General features: G+C 34.0%; 1 protein-coding gene and 1 pseudogene across 1 annotated transcript; both read left to right on the top strand.

Annotated features, from left to right (window-relative positions):
• The first annotated feature begins 4,796 nt into the window (after window positions 1-4,796).
• On the top strand, window positions 4,797-8,980 carry LOC120163114. Its single transcript, XM_039173124.1, has 6 exons — window positions 4,797-5,432; window positions 5,535-5,802; window positions 5,887-6,283; window positions 6,371-6,455; window positions 8,492-8,668; window positions 8,906-8,980. The coding sequence occupies exons 1-6, from the start codon at window positions 4,797-4,799 to the stop codon at window positions 8,978-8,980; spliced, it is 1,638 nt and encodes a 545-aa protein (XP_039029055.1).
• A 5,009-nt stretch (window positions 8,981-13,989) lies between these two features.
• Window positions 13,990-17,245, top strand: LOC120163074 (annotated as a pseudogene).
• Window positions 17,246-23,723: the final 6,478 nt, after the last annotated feature.

A 23,723-nucleotide genomic window follows, 5' to 3' on the forward strand; every position in this document is an offset into this window, starting at 1 on the left:
AGCTACTTGGGAGACGTTGGAGTCAATGGAGGCTCAGTTTCCTCAACTATTCTCATAAGGTAAATTTCGGGGATGAAATTTCTTGTAGAGGGGGAGAATTATAACAACCCTGAAAAAAAATGAAAAGAAAAAAAATTATAATTTTGTAAATTGGTGAAATTTTGGGACTAAATTGAAAGTTTTCAAAACTTGTATCCTGTTTTAGAGTTGAAGAAAATTCAGGGACCAAGCCCTGAATTTACCCAAAAAAAAGTGTCGGCAACCTTTTCTATTAAATGAAACGAATTGGTTTCTGCGTGAAAACACAGAAACCAACTCATAAAATTCTCCTCCCGCACCTCTGCTTTGAAGCCCGATTCCGACACCGTCCGACCTCCGACCGTCAAATTGAAACCACCATTGTGTTCATCTTTGACTCGTGAACAAAGCCCAGTAAACCAATTATAGCGAAACGCTGCCAAACGCCGTGAATTTCGAGTCAAAGTCTCGACGTTTTTTTAGCACCACCGCCGAGAAAATCATAAATTCATCTCCGATCGTTGATCCGTTTTCGACACCTCCCGCACCATCGTGTTCCTTGCATCGTTCCGAGTCCACCGGTGTTCACCGTTTCTCCGTCGTCGCCGGCGAGTGGAGGGGTGAAGCGGTCAAAGTTTTGGATTTGTTGAAATCGAGCTCTCCACCGTTCAAAATTTTGAACCGAGCTTTGTAAGTATCTCAAAATCGCTTAAAATAATTTTTGGAAATTTTTCGGGAATTTTTAGGACACCGGGGAGCTTCAAAAGAGTGGTTGACCGGTTTGGGTGTTAGTTTAGTAAATATTTTAAGAAGATGGCTAGATTGGTATATAATTGTTGTTAGGTGATATTCTGGGAAATATTTCGATAAAGGTGACATTTTGGGAATTATTTTGAAAAAAAGGTGACATTATGGGAAATATTTCGAAAAAGGTAACATATTGGGAATTATTTCGTAAAAGGTGACACTCTGGGAATTATTTTTAAAAAAATGACATTTTGGGAATTTTCAAATGTTTGACAGTTTGTTGACCTCCTTTGACCAGAACTTTGACCGGCTATTAAACGATCGTTAATCTTTTCCGAAAATATCTATCCTGACAGTTTTCGACGTCCTGAATCCGTTTTTGGGGTCCGTTTCACCAAATTCAAACTCGAAAGTCTCTAAATCGATGGTCAAAGTGGTTGACTTTGACTTTGAAAGAATTTGAATTTTTGAAAAGTCATACTTTATGTTTATCGACGTCCTGATTCCGATTCCACAATATGTTTGGCCAAATTCAGACTCGAAATACCCCAAATTGATAATCAAACCCAGAAAATGTTTATATACTTAAGAAGTCTAGCTTTGAACAATTAAGTAAGATTTGGGACTGATAGATTATTATTGTTTGAAGGTACAAGAGACTCTCCGGATCGTTCGACAGCTCGACCCAACTCTTCTAGATCTGTTAAACCACGTATACCAGTATTCACCCGTTCGAAAACTGTAACAAAGCGTGATAAAACCAGCAATCAGTAGATCTACTATCTGAACCCATTATCGAGGTGTGTTCTTGTTTACTACATAATGGTTTTATATGTTTTGAAATATGGTACATTGAAATCTATGGTTTATTATTGTTGGTACACCGATTTATTGTTGATGATTTATGGACTTTGATGACTGGTATGTGGATATTGATTTTGGGATAGATTGAACTACAATTGTATAGCTCTGATTTCGATGTCCCGAATCCGTTTTTGGGGTCCGTTTCACCAAATTCGAACTCGAAAGTCTCTAAATCGACGGTCAAAGTGGTTGACTTTGACAGAATTTGAATTTTTGAAAAGTCATACTTTATGTTTATCGACGTCCTGATCCGATTCCACAATATGTTTGGCTAAATTCAGACTCGAAATACCCCAAATTGATAATCGAACCTAGAAAATGCTTATATACTTAAGAAGTCTAGCTTTGAACAATTAAGTAAGATTTGGGACTGATAGATTATTATTGTTTGAAGGTACAAGAGACTCTCCGGATCGTTCGACAACTAGACCCAACTCTTCTAGATCTGTTAAACCACGTATACCAGTATTCACCCGTTCGAAAACTGTAACAGAGCGTGGTGAAACCAGCAATCAGTAGATCTACTATCTGAACCCATTATCGAGGTGTGTTCTTGTTTACTACATAATGGTTTTATATGTTTTGAAATATGGTACATTGAAATCTATGGTTTATTATTGTTGGTACACCGATTTATTGTTGATGATTTATGGACTTTGATGACTGGTATATGGATATTGATTTTGGGATAGATTGAACTACAATTGTATAGCTCTGATCAAGTTAATAAACGGGCCTAATGTGACTCTTGAGGGCCCCAAGATGTTTCATTAGGTTGGCTTTCCTTTGCTGTGTGCTTAGGGTAAGCTATATGGACTTATTGACTTGTGCTTAAGGATACAAGCTTCATAGCCTATCCTTAAGTCGACTTTCTTTTTGCTATGTGCATAAAGTAAGCTATATGGAAAATAATTTTGGGAACTACTGATGGTGTACCAGAAAAGGGTTTAAACTATGATTTTCAAAAGTTAAACTCTTTTACGAATTTGTGAGATTTACTGGACTATGATTTGTTTGAGGTACCTATGGTGATTTTATGGTAATGTTGGGACACACTGAGCCTAGCTCACCTTTCGAAAATGTTTTCCCCCCTTTCAGATACTGTTGGTTAGATACATCGGTTTGAGCACTTAGAGGATCAACATATCTCTTGAAGTATATCTGATTGTAATGTTTTATCTTGCTAGTTGACATTATTTTGGTGACATGGACCTTATTTTAAAGTATCATATTTTAAGATGATGACACTTTTACTATTACTATTTGGTTTATTGTGATTTTGATTTTGAAGACCTGTTTTAAATTAATTTATTACTTATTGGTATTATATTTACAAGTTGGGTTTTGATAGTATAATATCATGTCATTTATAATGTGATTTTACAATGATTGAATAACGGTTTCAGAAAATATCTTTAAGAATCATGTATGTGATCCACTAGACTTAGTCGAAACGCATAGGCCGGGTCTAGAGGGTTACACAATACATGTCCAAAACATTATAAATAGTCATGCAACAAAAAGTAAGGGTACCTACACACTTCTCCTTTAAAAATACCAAATCAACATTACCAAAATCACCATCCAATCACCCTCTATGATTGTTGTTTACTTTACCGGTCAACAAGTTATATTCCTTATCGTCACTCTAACTACGGTCGATTTTATAATCTGTGTTTTGTGTCATGGTACAACTGCATCAACCTTGATCCCAAGAGAAGGGAATTCAATTGGAAGAAAAAGAAAATGAGGTGCTGACAAAAGTTTATCTTTTTATCCATTATCAACATAGAATGCATGAACTATGAACTTGTTTTGATTATATAACAATCCTATGGATGGTCGATAATCATTTTTATTTTAAATCTCACATTAATTACATTTTAAAATTATATATAAAATATTGAAAATTATCTTTGGATGGATACTTACTCCAAATTAATCAAAAAATTATATATAAAATACATTTAATTATAAACAAATAATTATATTTGTTTCGGTGGTTTAAGTACTCTCATACTCCTCAATTGACGTAGATTTGAGTTCTCTTTTTGTAACTTTTATTTTTATTTTTCTGACATTAATTATAATATGAGATATATAGAATAAGTTGTAAATCATGTACCGAATATGAGAGTTGACTCGGTGATAAAGGCACACCAATCTCCCGCCAAGACCTATGTTCGATTTTCCTTAACCCTTCCATTCTTGAATTTATTTTCCTTCAATCTAATTAAAAGAACAAATTTATTGAATTAGATTAAAACTATAGGTAATTGATATAATATGTAAGTAATGATGGCTAAATATATAATTATATCAATTTTATTAACTATTACATTAACTTCTTAATCAAATATTAATGACAAGTGACTTGATTGACATCATTTAAATAGTTAAGTTGTTTGATTGAAAAATTTAAAAGATCTATAGTCAATATAAAATTCTCTCATAATTAATTGGTCACATGTGTAATTTACCATATAATTAAAATAAGACACAATAATAATACTAAATGAATATTAACAAGACGCAATGATAATATACCGAACGAGGATGTCTAAGGTACGTCAGTCTTAATATACGGCTAAGAAAAGATGTTACCAAAAAATGTTAATATTTTTTTAACATTTCCAGTAAAGGACACCTAAAACATTATTTTTTCTACCGAAATGTTAATATTTAGTGCAACCTAAAATGTTTATATCGACCTAAACCTTTCAAAATTTTCAACTTCTGGACTCTTCGTCCTAATTTCTTAAATGAAGTTCGACAGTCAAGGCAGCCACCTATTCAAGGAAATCCGATGAAGGTTCTTTTCCTCAAGCTTAAACGACTAAAAACAAACCTCAAGACCCTAAACAAAGAATGTTATAGTGATATTTCTGCTCGAGTACGCCAAAAGAAAAACAAACTTGAACAACTTCAACTATCTATTCTACACAGAGAGGATACTATTGCAAAAGAGTTGATGCTATAAAATGACCTTTTATCTCTTGAAAAAAGTAGATCTCAAGTATTTGAAACAAAAGGCCAAGGTGAAATGGTTAAAAGAAGGAGACAAATGCACAAAATTCTTCCATTCTATTATCTCAGGTAAAAACAAAAGAGACACCATCCGAGTTCTTGTTAATGACTAAGGTAAAAGGCTTGAATCTTTTGATGAAATGGCTTCCGAAGTGGCTAAATTTTACTCAAGCCTTTTAGGTACAGAGGACTCCAGGGTTAAAAATTGTACGCCTAATCTTTTGAAGGATCTGATGCAATTTAATTTGCCATCTGATGTTTCTTATAACCTTGTAAAGGAAGCCACTGATGAAGAGATCCAAGAAGCAATTTTCAACCAAGGAAATGACAAAGCACCTGGTCCTGATGGATTCACACCATATTTTTTCAAAAAATCTTGGTCAGTGGTTGGCAAAGGCGTTGTAAATGCTATTAAATACTTCTTTCAAGAAACTTTCATCCTTCTAGCTTTAAATGCTACAACCATTGCTTTGATTCCAAAAGTTTCTAACCCCAATAAGGTTAGAGACTTTCGGCCAATTTCCTATTGCTCTGTTATTTACAAGACAATTACAAAGATTTTAGTCAAAAGGTTGACTACACTACTTCCAGGGATAATATCTCTCAACCAATCGGCTTTTGTAAAAGGAAGAAATATTGTTGACAACACTCTACTTGCTCAAGAATTGATAAGAGATTATGGAAGGAAATTTATCTCTCCTAGACGTGCCTTGAAAGTTGACTTACAAAAGGCTTTTGACACTCTACACTGGGGTTTCATTTCTGTTATGCTTAAGGTTTTATAGCTTCCTAATACTTTTATTGGATGGAATGAAACCTGCTTTAAAAAAACAAGATACTTCATTTCTTTTAATGGAAGCTTGATTGGTTTTTTCAAGGGTGCAAGGGGAATAAGACAAGGTGACCCTCTGTCACCTATCTTATTCGTTCTTGCAATGAATGTGCTTTCTAGAATCCTAAACATGGCTGCAACTAAAGGCTTGTTCGGATACCACCCAAAATATAAGAAGATTGGCCTCACTCACCTTTCTTTTACAGATGACCTACTAATCTTCTGTAAAGGAAACATTGAATCAGTTTCTGGAGTCATCAGCGTCCTTGACCAATTCTACGAAATGTCTGGTCTTAAACTTAATGCTGCCAAATGTGAACTTTATACTGTTGGAATCACTTTCAGAAATCTTGAGCATATTTTACAATCCACATGATTCAAACATGGCAATTTGCCAGTGAGATACTTAGGGGTTCCTTTTGTCACAAGGAAACTCATTGAAAAGGACTGTGTGGTTCTTATTGAAAAGATCAAATCCAAGCTACATCACTGGTTGGGAAAGCACTTGAGCTACGCCGACAGATTAGAACTTATCAGAGTTGTTCTCTTCAGTATTGCTAACTTTTGGTGCAGACAGTTAATTCTACCTCAGGCTATTATTAACAGGATTGAACAACTTTTCTCTAGATTTTTCTGGAAAGGTACAGATAAAGCCGCCACTGGAGCTAGAGTCAGTTGGCAGAAAATCTGCCTAGTGAAATCTAAAAGAGGACTCAGATTAAAAGATATTAAAACATGGAACAAAATATGTACGATACAACTCATCAGGAACATCCTTGCTGGAGATGGATCATTGTGGGTAGCATGAATCAAAAGCTACATTATTAAAGGCGCAAACTTTCTGTTAGTGGATGAAATAACAAATTCCAGCTGGTGTATCAGGCGCTTACCTAAACTAAGGGCAGCTGTAATCCTTGTTTTATCTACAGGCGCTACAAAGACGAAAGATTTCTGGAAAGAACTACGGGTAAAATGAGATAAAATCTCATGGCATAAATTTATATGGTTTCCTCTACACGTCTCCAAGCATAGCATTATAACATGGATGTCACTCCTAGATAGGCTACCAACTAGGGAGAGGCTCTGAAGAATGGGAATCATTACCAATGATTCCTGCATAATCTGAAATGAAGCTATATAGACTAGGGACCACCTATTTAGTGAATGCTCTATGGTAGTTTCCTTATGGAAGGCTATCTTGAATCTCTTCGGCTTAAGCACCCCTACTTTACATTGGACGAGCATGATAGACTGGGCCAGTTGTGCTTGAAAATGTAAATCCCTCCTCACTACTATCTTGAAACTTGCTTAGTGCACTTTAATATATTCCCCATGGGAGGAAAGAAATATAAGATTGTACCGAGGAAGCACAAGAAGTGAGAATGAAATTCAGAGTTCAATTAAGAAGATTGTATACATCCAATTAAGATGAAGGAATATAAATAGATTAGATAGTCTAAATACTTACCTTTGTAATAGTTGGGGTGTACATCATTAAAATTTTGTTGTAAGTAGGTTGTTCATTATCCCAATGATGGGATTTTTTATGTAGCATAATTATGCACTTTGGGTAATAAAATTAAATTTATCCAAAAAAATGTTTAATATTTCCGGTAAAGCGCTACCTAAAATATTATTTTTCCACCAAAAATGTTAATATTAGGTTCTATCTAAAATGTTATTTTTTACCGAGAATTAGATAACAAAATTAATATTTCTAGTAAAAAATAATATTTTAAATAACATTTTATTAGAAATATTAAAAATAATTAAAAAATCCAATAACACATTTACTTAGCCACATATTAAAGTTTATGTATAATAGAACTACCCTACACGAACACATCCTTTTAAATCTAGTTTTTGGGTCCAATTGTTAACGAATATCAAGGATAATATTCTCTTTCCTGTTTTACTCTTACCTTCTGGTTAATACAAAATATAAATTATTGTGTATAAGTTTAACAATATATTTTATTTATATTCAATTTTTGTACGGTGTTCGCTTTGCTTCCCCAAGGGAGGGACAGGGGGAGAGAGAGGGGATTCAAAATGCTCCAACAACATTTTTAAATGGATGCTTCGATCTATGCCACCTTCAGTTTCAAAGGAATCTCATAGGAAACAAGCCTAATCCCATGTAAGCCAGTTTTATATCCTTTCATCATATTATAAAGTTATATCTTTGCTTTGGTTAATTCATCATTGATTCATTGGTTAATGGTATTTTCTTAACGTCTTCCTTTTGTATTGGCTTATTTCATTTCTACGAGTGTAACCAATGACCCTTTATTATATTTCAGTGTGGCTTTGATCTCTGTGTTCTGAAAAAATATTTTGTCTCCTTAATTTGTTGCATGAATTTGGGCTCTTTTGTTGTAAAAGAGCTTTCATTTCTATAGTAATTTTTTTTTTCGTTGAGAAGGACCAGGTTCAATCGTTTTTGATTGGGATCCATGCTGGATCACTTGTGGTTCTGTTTTCTATTTCTTGGTATAGTTATCAATTCTTTGTTTTATTTGGTCTTGTTTTCTGTTAACCAATGTTGGTTTTTTTTTCAATTTCTTCTCAGCATTTTCCTTCTGGGTTGCTTGTGTGGAATGAATTTAGAATCTGCCACATTTCCTAGGGCTTAAAAAGGTTCCTTTTTTTTTGGTCTAACGAGAGTTTCATGGGTTGAACTCGAGGAGTAATGAATAGCTTGAGAGAAGAGGAGAATGATCATTTTTTAATGATCATGAGTCATGAGTATTAGAGTATAATAATGCAACTGACTATAGCTGATTAGCTGTAACAATTTCTGGTTAATTTGTTGTAACTGAAGTCTGTTAGTTGGGCTGGTCAGTTAAGCCTTGTGTTATATATAGTGGGCATGTCCACTATTCATGACCCAATGAGATGTATCTTTGTATTTTTAGAGTTTTGTATGCGTTTCTAATATTCAGTTAACTTCAGCAAACACTGTCTTCTTCATTTTGTTTTGATTCTCATTTTCCTTTCCAGTTTATCATAGCTAATCTTCTCTTCATTTACTGTCATGATATCATTCACCTAAATTCCTGCGGCCTTTTGTCTTCCGTTTTGCGTGCTTTTCTTGCCTCCTCATTGATTTCTCTACGGTTGCTCGTCATTTGGATTCTTGATTCGTCGCATCCTCTTTGGTTTTACCTTGTGATTCTGGTGAGATTGTTCTATTACTGCTCTCAATTGAATTAGCATCTTGATTCGCCTAATTTCTTTCGGCATTCGTTACTTCCGTTCTGCTTCAATTATGTTGATGTGCCCTTGCTTGCCCTAATATCACAATCTGATGCAAAATTGGTTGAATTCTTTAGGCTTCTTGACAAATTTGGTTTTCGTCTGTGCTTGTTCTCAGGATTGATTTGTTACATCTTCTCTGTTCTGGTTGTTCTTCAGTTCTTGATTAATTCGGTGTTTTGTCTATGCTCTTCAGTGGATCTTCGAGCTAGTGAGAACATTCTTATTCCTTGATTTGTTAGCTTTCTGCATTCAGCTCTTTGCTTTTTTCTAGTTGCAATCCTTTAATTTGTCTGCTATCTGTATTGCGCTCTGAATGCAAAATTTTGTCGATGACAGTGTTCTAAATGCCACTGGTAGTTCTGCCTCTTCTCCTCCTAATAGGTTATTCTCTACTAAGAAGATTAATGTCACTTTAGATGATCACAATTATTTGATATGGCATCAACAAGTTTTTCTAACTATTAAAACACATAGGCTTCAGAAATATATAGATGCAAATGTTTCTTGGCCTACACAATATGTTACTTCAGATGGTATAGTTAGCTTGAATCCTGAGTATGAGCTGTATGAGGAGCAAGATGGAACTCTTGCCTCATGGCTATTCTCTACTGTTAGTGAGGAAGTGTTACCTCATCTCATAGGTCTTAATAATGCAGCTGAAATCTGGAGTACATTGCATAGGTTATACAGTGGTAAGACTACTTCTAGATTAATGTCCTATAGGAGAATACTTCATTCTCAGAGGAAGGGAGAGCTCAATATGAGATATTACTTGATGAAAATCAAGTCTGTTTGTGATAATCTAGCTAGCTGTGGAGAGATAAGTTCAGAACATGAACATATCACTGTTATTTTAAATGGATTGCCACCTGAATTTGAATCAATTATCACTGTTATAACTGCTACTCCCACTCCTCCAGATTTAAGGTCTGTTAGCACTATATTACTGGATCCTGACACTAGACAGTCACATTCCTTCAATCATGTCACAGCTTGTACTCATGTTGCTACTCAAGCTACAAATGATCAAGTGGTCACTAATAATGTGTCACAATCTGAATATCAAAACAAGAGTGAATTTCTTGAGAATGCTGGTCAAAACATCAGTAATAATAACAGTAATAGGGGTAGAGGCCGAGGGCGTTTTTCAACCTCTAGACCACAGTGTCAATTGTGTGGCAGAATGTGATACCTTGTTGAAATATACTATTATAGGTTTGACATGAGTTACAAAAATGAATGATCTTGCCCTCCACAGAATAACAATAACAGAGGCTACTCTAATGTTCAAGCTAATGCCAGTTCTTCTAATTCGATTAGTGACACCTCATCCCTTATAATTCCATGTACTATGCTCCTTCACCTTTGATAACAGCCCCTCAAGGCCCTGTTTTTCAGCCACATGCCTTTTCTTTTAATGTACATCATCAGGCCTTCTCAAATCCTTACAATATGTCCTCATTTCCTTCTGCAAATCCATCTCAGCCCACAACTTCTGCTCAACCTCATGTCACATCTCAAGCTTATACAGCTACACCTGAAACTGTGGATGACAATGCTTGGTATCCAGATTCTGGAGCAACACACCATATCATTAAAGACTTTAACAATTTACAGGTTAAAGACACTCACCCTGGAACAAGTAGTGTGATTGTTGGTAATAGTAGTTCTCTACCAATACAGAGCACTAGTCACTCATTTTTCTGTGCTAGGTCTAATAAGTTTCATTTAAATAAATTACTATATGTTTCTATTATCACTAAAAATATGTTGTGTGTTTCTAAATTCACTCAGGACAATCAGGTTCTGTTTGAGTTTTATCCTAACTTTTGTCAAGATCGTGATCTGCATACTCAGAAAATTCTGTTAAAAGGAAGTGAAGATGGAGGGCTGTACAAATTCAATGTTGTCATGAATAAATTTGTTGATAGTGACAGTTACCTGCCTATTGGTGATAGGGTTCATGTTAATGATTATGCCATAATTCTTTGTCTTTAATAAGCTATCATATTGTTAATACTAGAGTGTCTATGGATGTATGGCACAAAAGGCTTGGCCACCCTTCTAAAGAAGTTTTACTTTCTGCACTAAAACACTACAATGTAATTCCTTTTGATATAAATAAAGAAAAAATGTTGTGCAAAGCATGTCAACTTGCTAAATCACATAAGCTGCCTTTTTATAAATTACACACTGCTTATACACAGCCTTTAGAACTTGTAGTGTTTGATGTATGGGGTCTTGCACCTGTGTACTCTAATGGATTTAGATACTATGTTGCCTTCACTGATGCATATAGTAGGTATACTTGGATTTACTTTTTAAAACAAAAATCTGAGGTTAAAACTATTTTTCTTCAATTTCATAAATAGGTAGAAAGACAGTTTGGTGTCAAGCTCAAGGTGCTTCAGTCAGATGGAGGGGGTGAGTTGTGTGCTCTTCAAGCCTACATGAAGGAGCAAGGCATTGTGCATAGGATGCCATGTCTTCATACTTCAAAACATAATGGTTTAGTAGAAAGGAAGCATCGACAAATAGTTGAGGTAGGTCTCACTATGTTAGCTCAAGCCACAATGCCTTTAAGTTTTTGGAATGATGTTTTCTCTAGTACAGTGTTCCTTATTAATCGTTTACCTACACAGGCATTAGCTGGCATTTCGCCGTATGAATTTTTTTTCATAAAACACCAGATTATAGTTTTTTAAGGATTTTTGGTTGTATGTGTTACCCATTTCTAAGACCCTATAATCAACATAAATTTTAGTTCTGGTCCTCTGCCTGTGTTTTCTTGGGTTATTCTCCTACTCATAAGGGATACAAATGCTTAGATTCTAGTGGTCGAATCTATGTGTCAAGACATGTTCGTTTTGAAGAAAATGAGTTCCCTTATCAACAACTTCAAAAGCTTCCTAGTACCTCTACTCCACCAATGATATACAATCATACTAGAATTGAGCAAAAGTGTTCAAGTGTCAAAAATATTAGCTCTCAAAACAGTTTGATTTACCCTTTTTTTCTCTCTTCCACTAACATACACAGTCACAAGTTAGTTCCACCATCTTCCACATTACCAGAACAAGTGTCAGAGTTGTCATCTCCAATAGTAACATCTCATCCGTCCACTTCATTACCACATAACCCTTCAAATCTACCATCTCTTACACCTTCAATATCTCATCCATTCACTTCATCACCACATGATTTATCTTCATCACAACCATCAGTTTCATCTTCATCTCATCCATTCACAACTGCTACATCACTACCATCATCTCCATCTCCATCATCATCATCTCCACCACCACCACCACCACCACCACCACTGTCACAGCTAATTCAGAATACTCATTCCATGGTCACTCATGGGAAGGCTGACATTTTTAAGCCTAAAATATTGCTTGCCGAGACAAGTCCTCAAGAGCCAGCTAGTGTCTATGAGGCATTACAACATCCTGACTGGTGTGAAATAGTTCACAATGAGTATTTTGTTCTTATAAAGAATGGTACATGGGAGTTAAAGCCTCTGCCATCAACACGCAAAGCAGTGGGTTGCAAGTGGCTTTTTAAAGTGAAGAAGAAACTTGATAGGTCAGCTGACAGGTTTAAGGCTCATCTAGTTGCCAAGGGTTATTCACAAATGGTGAGGAGAGACTTCTCTGAGACATTTAGTCCAGTTGTTCGAGCAAGCACAATAAGGACAGTTCTGGCTATTGTTGTGATGAAGGATTGGCCACTTAGACGATTGACATTAACAATGCGTTCCTCAATGGAAAGTTAACTGAGGAAATTTACATGAGTCAGCCTCCGGGTTTTAAACAGAAGAATGAAGATGGGAAGGAGCTGGTGTGATATTTAAGGAAGGTACTTTATGGGCTTAGACAAGCTCCTAGAGCATGGTTTGAGACCTTGAGAAAGTTTTTGGTTGAAGTCTCAGTTTCACTGTGTCAAAAGCTGATTCCTCATTGTTTATCATAAATTTAGCATGCTCTCAAGTGCTTTTAATGGTGTATGTTGATGATATAGTCATCACAGGAAGCCAGGAAGTAGAAGTGGATGCCTTAGTGCAAGCAACCAATGAGGAATTCTCACTCAAAGACTTGGGTCAGTTAGAGCTCTTTCTTGGAATGCAAGTTGAGCATTCTCAGAAGGCTTGATTTTAAATCAGAAGAAGTATATTTCTCATTTGTTGAAAAGATCGAATCTAGATGAGTCAACACCTACACCTACTTCTATGGTCCTTATTCCCAAGCTTAATAAAAATGATGGATAGTTGTTTGGAGATGTTCATCTCTATCGAAGCATTGTGGGAGGTTTGCAATATGTATGTTTAACAAGACCTGACATATCGTATACTGTTAACAAGGTTATTCAGGACATGAATAGCCTATGTGACACTCATTGGAGGGCAGTAAAACGCATATTGAGGTATCTTAGTGGTACACTTGAGCATGGCTTGTTTTTCACTCAAACTGGAAACTTTAGTCTAGTCTGCTACACTGATGCAGACTGGGCAGCCTCGGTGAAAGATAGATGATCCACGACAGGTTACTGTGTATATCTTGGGGGAAATCCAATTGCATGGTGCTCCAAGAAGCAAAGTGTTGTATCCAGGTCTACATCAGAAGCAAAGTATAGAAGCCTTGCCAATTCTATTTCTGAATTGATTTGGATTGAACAGCTACTTGATAAAATTGGAGTTAGTATAGCTGGAAAGCCAGTTGTGTGGTGTGATAACACCTCTACAATTTCTATGGTAGCAAATCCAACACACCATGCTCGTATAAAGCATGTAGAAATTGATATTCATTTTGTGAGGGAGAGAGTTATGGCTGAACAACCCAGTGTCAATTTTGTTCCTTCTACAGAACATGTGGCTGATATACTCACCAAGTCGTTGCCACCTGCAATATTCACTAATATGCGCTCTCGGCTTGGTGTAAAATCTTGGGCAAAAGTCAGTGGTACCAGCCATGAGAAATAGGTCTGAAGAAGCCAGGAAAATGTTGAAGTGGCAATTCAGATCATTAGAAAACCCAGAGAATATAAGAGTATAATAATGCAGTTGATTATAGTTGATTAGTTGTAATCGTTTCTGGTTAAAATGTTGTAATTGAAGTCTGTTAGTTGGGCTGGTTAGTTAAGCCTTGTGTTATATATAGTGGGCCTGTCCATTATTCATGACCCAATGAGATGTATCTTTGTATTTTCAGAGTTTTGTATGCGTTTCTAATATTCAGTTAACTTCAGCAAACACTGTCTTCTTCCTTCTGTTTTGATTCTCATTTTCCTTTCCAGTTTATCATAGCTAGTCTTCTCTTCATTTACTGTCAATGAGCACATTGCAACAATGTCTGGTTTAAATTATAATTACACAGAGATACACCACTTAGATTCTGGTTTCCATGATTGGTCTGAGAGTAGTTTCCAATATGATGTATGGATTAATAGCCCACGAAGCGTTGAGGAACGGCGTGGTAAATTCTTGGATTGGATGGGATTGAGTTTAGACGGAGTTTCTCCGGAGAATTCAGTAGATGCACCTTGTTTGGAAGGGGAATTCGATAGGGCAATGGAAACCAGTGATGCTGTTTTGAGAACGTCTGGCTTTGAAGAGGAGTTTTCTTCCACTCGGTCTTCCATGTCTTGTTGGTCTAATGATAATTTTGATTTGTTTGGGAAGTCGAGTTCAGGAGATAATTTTGTGTGCAGAGAAGGAAATGAGGTTGCCTCGTGTGATGTTGATCGAGTGCAGCAGGATGAGAAGGCGAGTGAAGGTTGTGAAATGAGTGAAGAACAATTGGTAACCAACAAAAATTCTGAGAGCCCTACTGTGGCATAGCCCTCTATTCAACAATTTAGAGAGAATGAAGTTGAGAAGGAGAATAAATTAGAGAGAATATCAAAGAGACTTAAGAACAGGTGGTTTATTAGATTGCGTTCAATGTCTTGTATAGTGGATACAAAGGTTGAAGATAATCAATTGAGACCGGATGGAGATGATTGCATTTAGGGGACTAAGTTCTTGAGAGTTAAGGTCCAGCAAAGCAGGAAGAAAAGGAAGGAATTTTCAGCACTCTACAAAGGACAAGATATCCAGGCCCATGAAGGTACAATTTTTACGATGAAGTTCAGTCCTGATGGGCAATACCTAGCAAGTGCTGGTGAAGATGGTGTCGTGAGAGTCTGGCATATTCATATTCATGATCTTCTCACGCGTAGATGGATCTGACCATTGCCTAAGAGTGTTTTCACATAGTAATTATGGTGCGCTTCTTGCTGATTCTCTCTCTATCTGTGTGTGTGCATTATTTAACATGTAATTATCGAATTGAATTATTAGTAAGATATGTTGTATTTCGGGAATGATCTTGTCCTGGCTCCTGATAAAGGATTACCTCTCTTTATATGCTGCAGTAACATGTGTTCAGTTTAACCCTGTGGATGACAATTACTTCATTAGCGGTTCAATGGATGGAAAAGTGCGCATTTGGGCAATTTCTAGCTACCAGGTTGTTGATTGGTGTGATGTAAGAGATATAGTTACTGCAGTTTGTTATCATCCGGATGGACAGGTTGATTTTCTTGCTCCTTTTTCCTCTTGGGGATTACATCTTATGGTTGTGAAGTTTTAAATTTGTTATAAAGCCTTCTAATTTATGCAGGGAGGAATTGTTGGCTCAATGACAGGCAGCTGCTGGTTTTACAACGTGGCAGGTATGCTCACGCTGAAAGGGGTTCAAATTTATTCACAATGATATGGAAAATATATTTTATGGTTGGCATAGTTTAGAAACATGTCTTTCAAAGAGCTGCATCTACGGTTGGGTTGATTCTTAGCCAAACCAATTTTTGTGTCACTTTTATCAGACAAACGTTTGCAACTGGATGCTCATATATACTCGAATGGGAAAAAAAAGTCACCTTGCCGAAGGATAACTGGCTTGCAGGTAGTTATCCTTATTCCTGCTTTTGGTCACCATAGGCTTGCCTCTTAATAGCTGAGAAGTGCTGTTTTTGATCATTTTATATCATTCATTGCAGTTTTTGCCACAAGATTCAAGCAAAGTAATGGTTCCTTGTGCTGATTTTCAAGTCAGAATCATTCAAGGACACGATGTGATTTGCAAATACAAGGGTATAATCATCTTGTTTTCTAAACGTTTAATCGTATAATAATGGTTTGTTGCAACTCATCAAACCTGGAATTGTACACTTCAGTTTCATACATATATTGAACTTTGAATCTGAAACACAATTTTTGTGTTCCTTAATATTCTGGTCCTAATTCTTGCTCTCTTTCTCACTCTGCAGGAGCACGTAACTCTCTTTCTCAATCTGCAGGAGCACGTAACAATGGTAACCAGGCATTCCCATCATTAACTCCTGATGGGAAGCATATTGTTTCAGCTTGTGAGGATGCAAATGTATATATATGGAATAGTGTTGATCAGGATGAACAGATATGTTCTCCTGCTAAAGATATCAGATCTTTGGAGCGATTCTTTGCTAATGCATCCATTGCAATCCCGTGGTGTGGCATGAAATGTGAGAATGCAGAAAATGGAAGGCAATTTGAAGTACTGAATGAAAATTTGCCCGATAACCTTCCATTTTTCCCGCCTTCACATTTCTCTTTGAATCATGAATACATTTTGGAGTATTTTCCCAAGGAATCTGTAACTTGGCCAGAGGAAACACTTCCTCCAGCCACCCACTGACTGTGTCATCTCCAATGCATAAATCCCAGTACAAGTTTCTGAAATCTTCTTGCCAGAAAACATTTGAATCCCATGCATGGGGTCTTGTTTTAGTGACAGCTGGTTTGGATGGAAGAATTAGATCGTTCCTCAATTATGGTTTACCAGTACCAGTATGAAAATACTAGTTGGTTTCGCAAATACTTTGTTGAGCCTGAATAGGCTGACTAGTGATCTCGAGATACGAAAGCATCAACTGCCCTGGCTTGCTCAGGGCTGCATGCTTGATAGTCATGTACAATTAAGATTGATGATTGAGAATCTAAGGTTTCCTGTCAGCGGTCTGCAACTGAATTTGTTTGCAAAAGTGGTCGTGTTCTATGGTTAGTTTATCTGAATACCCTCCAAGTTAATAGTATGATTGGTAGCTTTGTTACTCGATAATTGTTTGTCAGTGGTTCTGGGTCTGGCCTTTCGGCAGGGTTATTCTAACGGTCATGGAGTTGGAACTTACCGGGGTATTATTTTATCGGAAACGAATTTCCCTGCAGACTATAGTGCTAGAATGCATGCCATTTTTTATGCTTTGCATAACACATTTCCGTACAATTCCTTTTGCGGCCTGTTGATTCTGGGTCGGCGGACTTATGGTCGTGATCGAGAGATCAATCCGAGAACACAATTCTTACCGGGGTCAGAATGATCCTCTTTTCTCAGTCACTGCTAACACAATTCATAGATGTTAGTGCTTTGATATTTATACTAAAGCAGCAATTCAGTGTATATATATTACATTAATTGGCCAAAAAACCAAAGAAGCAATTTGTTAGTATTTCAGAGCATAAATGCTATTTTTACTGTTAATATTTTTTATTTTGATTCTTTTAATAGTCTTTGTTAACTACAAGAGAATAATTGTTCAAAGAAAATTTTAGTCATTGATAGTACATCCATATTAGACATGATTGTTCGAACTTGAATCTTCTAGAAAAATCAATACTCCTATTCACCATTGAGTAGATTTTTAAATTTTGATTAAATGTCTGTATTGGACGTTAATGGTTGTTGTTAGTGAAAGTAGAAAGGATCTAGAGGCCGACAAAGCAAAAACCGTGACAAAAGTCAATTGTTGGTAAAAACATTGACAAAACAAGAATCCGAGGCCAAAGGCAATCTCACACGAACTTTGAGGAAAAGACAATCAACTCAAAATAAAGAAGATTGATTCCGAAGGCACAAAAGTTAATTGATATTAAAACATACGGAGATTAGGACAAAACATGATTTAGTTGTTCACAGACAAAGTTGAGTGCGTTTCGCATAGTTGTTAACCTAAATTAATTAGGGTAAAGTACACAAATGATCCCCGACTATAGGAAGTTTTATTTAGTTATTTAACTATTAAAAGTTACAAATTAGTTTCCCTAATATAGGCACTGTTTTATTGATTCTATTGACTATTAAAAATTACAATATAATCACTCGGCTATTCATTTGTTATAAATTTGTCATTTTTTGTTAAAAAAATTGGAGCCGTATAAGATAGACATTAAGCTATTGACTGAGATATGATGCAAAATGATCCCAAAATCATTTTAGTCGTATTTTGTGGATTGAATCTTTGTTAACATTATGTTGTCGAGTCAGTGCTTGAAACATTATGCTGGTGAGTCAATGCTTAAAACATTATGCTAGTGAGCCAATGCTTGAAAGCAACGGTGGTGCCATTGAACATCATTAAAATATGATTTTATCATATCTAAGTTAGCAGGTTAACGTCTAGCTCAAACGAACGTCAATTTTTTAATGGAAAATGATGATTTTAGAACGTAAGAATAGTCTAGTGACCATCTTGTAACTTTTAATAGCCAAGAGACTCAACAAAACAACACCTTATAACCGAAGGATCATTTGTGTACTTTACCCAGTTAATTATTATTATTATTATTATTATTATTATTATTATTATTATTATTATTTTGCTTCTTATAGCTCTCGTCACTGCACATTGTCATGATTATCTGTCCTAACTATTATATCCACCGAAATGTTTCGATGGAAATCAATTTATTAGAAAGATTACTCTAAATATAATATATTATGTGATATTTATCCTTTCTTAAAAGACATAGTGTGATTTGAACTCAAATCAAGAAAAATTATCAAATAAATTTTCTTTGAAATATTTTCTAGCATTGATATATAAGCCAAATAAATTGACACTCACAAATTATATAACTGAAATGTTAATACAACTTTAATGGAAAAAATATTAATTATGCTCAACTTAAAATATTACTTGAAATAAATTGACGCTAACAAATAATATAATCGAAAGGCATCTTAAATTTTTGTCATTAAAAGGTTCTCTAAAATTAGTTCTCATTTATTTCAAGAGGTTCAATTTTCTCTGATACCAATTCTTCCTTGATTTATTTTCCCTTTAAACAAGTGGTGACACATGTCAGATTATTTAGAATTATTTCTCATTTAAGATGCATCTTCAATAAATAAATTAAATAAATTAAATTAAATTAATATTTTAAAATTTAAGATGCCTTTCGGGAACCTTTTGAAGTGGGGAAAATCATTTCAGGAAAACCTACAAGAAGAATAGGAGAATCTTCAAGCGATAGGATGTTTCAATCCTTACATTATTTTTCTTCAAACATTATGTTAGGTGAAGATCGAGGCAATTTTAACGCACATGGATTTTGATGATGCTCTACTAGGGTTAGATAAGATGCCTTCAACATTAACGCTCGAAGAAAAGCAATGTAAGAATCCAAAGGCTTTATTGTAATTACATTTGTATCTGTCCAACGAAATTCTCCATGACGTATTGAAAGAGAAGATCGTGACTGCATTGTGATCGAAGCTAGAGCAACTTTAAATGTAAAAATCCCTAACTAGCCATTTGCATTTGAAGCAACATCTTTATTCTCAGCATATGTGTAATATCCGGTTTTTGTCAGTTCTATTTTTTTTTTCAAAGTCGAAACATTTTTATTAAAGCTGATTTTGAAGCCCAATACATCAACCAACTTGCAATGATTTTTTTTGACAAGATCCAGACATTTTTAAGGCATGATATATTCTTGAAACTAAACCTTCTTTTAGGGTCTATTTGTTTGGCTGTAATTGGTTTTTCGGAAAATGAATTACTAGAATTTGAATTATTGGAACTGGAAAATGAACTACTGGAATTTGAATTATGGAAAATGAATTACATTTCTGAAAAACATTTTCCGGAAAATGTTTTCCGTAAAATGAATTACATTTTTCTAAAAAACATCTGGAAAACGTTTTATGATGTTTGGAAGATGTTATTTAAACCCTTTTCCACTAGTTGAAGAGTTTTTTAAAAATTATTTATTACAAATATTAAATGTAATAAATAATATTATTTATCATAAAACTTAATATTATTATTTTAAAATATTAAAATAATGTATTTATTATTAAATATTATTTTTATAATTTTATTAATAAAAATAATAATTTTTGTATATTTTAGTGAAATAAAATATTATAAATTATATTAATTATTTATTAAAGTAATAGTGTTATATTATATTTTAAAAATATTAATTAATATATTTTAAATATCTTTATTAAAATATAATTTAAATATATAAATAATATTATTCATTATTAAATATATAAATTTTTATTATATATTATTAAAATAAAAATATAATATCTTATATTATTATAATATAATTGATTATTTTATATAATATTATAAATATTATATTATTATAAATATTAATAAATAAATAAATAATATTTTGATGAAAATGATATCAAAATATTTTATTAATATTAAATTCATAAAATAAAATTATTTTGAGTATTTATTCTTTGAAGTGAAAAGTTCGGAAAATGACTTACGAAAAATGAATCCGTAAGTCATTTTACAGAAAACACAAAGGAAATTCTGTTACTAGGAAAATGAATTACATTCTGGAAAACCAATTACGTTAAACAAACATGGGAAAACATTTTCCGGAAAACGAATTACGTGAAACAAACACGGGAAAACATTTTCCGAAAAACGAATTACGTGAAACAAACACGGGAATTCGAGGAAAACCAATTCCGTAATTCCAATTACGGCAAACAAACACACCCTTAGTTAGCTTTTCAACGTATTTTGAAACACATTAATCGGATATCGGGAACTCAAGATATGCTTATTTTAGCGAAGACAGCGCGTGCAGAAAATTGGATACGGGCCCAATAAGAAGATTTTTATTTATTACGAATTTTCAATTATTTTATTAAATATTTATAATTAAATTCAACTTTATACTTTCCATAGTTTATTTAGGTAATTTAGGATCTTCTTATTATTTTAAAATTATTTTTCTTTTAATTAGTATATATAACATTAATGATTAATGAAAAGATGTTAAGTTTTTTGGTTTTAGGATTTTTGGGAGACTATAAAAGAGAGAAAAGAATCACCCATTGTAGTTGGAAGAACAAGAGCAATAAAAGTGAGTTTTTTTAAAGTTAAATCCTTGTTATTCTTTTTTATTTTTATTATTGTCTTTGTTGTTTCGATCGACATCGATCTTACTTTTTTTTAAAAAAAAACTCTATTGGATGAGAGAAAACCGATGAACAAGGCAAATACTCTTAAACAAATTTCTCTAAATCTTGCATTCCTTAAAGTTTCTCAATAAAAAACCGACAATTTTCTTTTATCTTTTTTTTTAACTTTTTCCTGTTTATCGCTTCAATATTGCTTTTGCTTGAAAATCTCATTGTATGAGAGAAAACAGATGAACAAGGGAAAGGGTTTTCCAATGAATCTTCATAGATTTAGTCTTCCTTGAAGTTTTTCAATGAAAAACAAATGGTGAGTTTGAATGGGAAAATATTTTTCAAAAGGAAGAAAACGAATTGGAGTTTTGAAATTTTTGGATTTTGCATTCAATTAAATAACCCGATGACCCGTTTTGGATCCCTATGATATCCACATGTTTTACATGGGTTGGGGATAATTGTTTCCATGTTCCTTTCCTTTTTTTTCTTTAATTTTCCAATTTGATTTTATTTTTACTAATTTTGCTTTGATTCTTTTTAAATAGACTTACAATTTTAGTTTAGTTCATTTTGGCTTTTTTTTTCTTTTTTAAATATGCGAACTCTTTGTTTTAATTATTCTTTCTTTCTTTAATCTTGCATTAATTAGTGTCGATTATTTTTTTCCTTAAGTTTTTTCCTTATTTTGATTGTGTTTTAAATTTACCTTTTTTTTGTTTTTTTCTTTATTTTATTTTTAATATTATTTCTTTTTTCATATTAGATTTATTTTTTAGGTTGTAAATAATTTTTTTTCCTATTTAGTTTAATATTCTAAAATATTCTTTTGATATTAATAATTTTTTTCAATTTTTATTTCTTTATATTTATGATCAATTTATTTATTTATTGAGTATTATATTTATTCTCGCATGACCTTTAAAATTTGTTATTAATTTATCTTGAAATGTGTGATTTGTATTATTCCTTTTATTTTGGTACCCGTGACTCTTTTTTTTATTTTTGCATATTAGACTCAAATTTTTTTTTTATTTTTTTTCATACACTAATTCATTTATTTTATAGTAATAAGTTCTCAAAGGTAAGTAATTTGGATTTCTTCCTTAAATTTTCGTCTCAAATTTTAATTTGCTTTATTGAGACAACTCTTAACCGTGTTGGTACCAAAAGGGTGATGTAGGGGTGCTCATCCTTTCCCACATGTAATTGACTCCCGAACCCTTCCAAGTGAATCTCTGGTAAGACGTATATCCGGTAAGAGGTAAAATTTAGGTATTCAACCTTACCTAATCCAAAAAAAGGTTGGTGGCGACTCCAAAAGATAATTTATTTATTTCAAGTTGAGACGCGAATCTGGGATCATCCGAAGGACCGTTGCGACAGCTTGGCAACTTTGTTGAGGACATGAAGAGAGTCAAGCCATAATCGGTTATTTGTTGTCTTTTTAAGAGAAAATTGTAAGTTTGAGCATTTATTTAATTTTTAGATCCTTTTAAATTTAAGTTTAAGATTATTAAATAGTTGTATTGATGTGTGTTTCAGTGATTTCAGATTTAAAAAAAAAAGAGCCATTACATATCTTAAGCTCTATACCCGAGCTCCGTCCCTATTTAAGTAGGAGTGAAAGCGATGCCTTTGTGAGAATTTATTCTCCGTACAAGCCTAGCAAGTAGTCTTCGGGGTTCATATACCTTTTGTCTTCGTGAGAATTCATTCTTTGTACAGGCGTAGGGAATGTATCCTCTTGAGTTTAACTCGGTCTACATGAGCATGTGATGGGTTTAGGATCGAGGGTCTGGCAGGCCCAATAGGGCGCCAAAAAGGAGAACTCGGGTCCTTTTTTAAAACCAAACTATGGTTCTGCGAGAAATTAGAGCCTACCCCGAAGCCACATTCAAAATCTAGGACAATTTATCTATTTTCTTGCTTTAAATTCACTGTTTAAAGCATGTGAACTAGAAATATATGCGGTTAGGATTTATTCAATTAAAAAGCATGCGGGATAGAAATCATGTTCGGGTAGAAACAAAAGCATGTGGGGCAGATATCATGTGGGGTAGGAATTATTTTTTTGATTTTAATTATTATTTTTCCATACTAATTTGTTTTTTTTCTTTTGCTTTTGTTTCTTATCATTTGCATCATTACATAGAGGTATTGATCCATTGAGTGTTTGTCAACTCCAAATAGTTTGTATCAATGGACAAAGGAGTTGTTATACAAGAGATTTAAAATGCAGAGGTACGAATATGGTCAAAGAATACTCGGAAAGAAAAAGGAGATAGTGTGCAAGATAACTACTTGTCAAATTTTTCTAGCTACGCTTTAATCAACCTCAAGCATATGATGTTTAGGAGCTACGAAGCATATAGGGCAAGCAGAAGCATGATAAGAAGTAAAATTTCTATCAGTGCTATAGCGAATCGTACATATGCTCTATATCAAAGTATATGAGGCTTTAATTCGAGCCTTGATACAGTTCTGGAACTTGGGATACATTTTCTTCACCTTCAACAAGGAGGAATATGACACCTACTATCGAGGAATGCAAGACTTTGTTGCACTATGAAAGAGTTTAGATAGATCAAATTAATTTCAAATCTAAAAAAGATTGTGATAGTAGATCGAGTCAAATAAAAGATGATGAGATTAAAGAGGTCTCCCCAAAAACACAATGAACAAAGAAGCATTGAACGTGAAACCTTTAGAACATCATGGAAGGA

This window comes from Hibiscus syriacus, unplaced genomic scaffold, assembly GCF_006381635.1.
Source record: "Hibiscus syriacus cultivar Baekdansim isolate YM2019G1 unplaced genomic scaffold, ASM638163v2 tig00111427_pilon, whole genome shotgun sequence".
Taxonomy (NCBI): domain Eukaryota; kingdom Viridiplantae; phylum Streptophyta; class Magnoliopsida; order Malvales; family Malvaceae; genus Hibiscus; species Hibiscus syriacus.

Bases quoted from the DNA above. Each gene is read 5' to 3' on its own strand.
- LOC120163114 (XM_039173124.1), top strand. From the start codon at position 4,797: ATGGCTTCCGAAGTGGCTAAATTTTACTCAAGCCTTTTAGGTACAGAG. The intron at 5,803-5,886 runs GTGAACTTTATA...GCAATTTGCCAG, and splicing joins TAAACTTAATGCTGCCAAAT to TGAGATACTTAGGGGTTCCT. The intron at 6,456-8,491 runs GTAAAATGAGAT...TTTCCTTTCCAG, and splicing joins ATTTCTGGAAAGAACTACGG to TTTATCATAGCTAATCTTCT.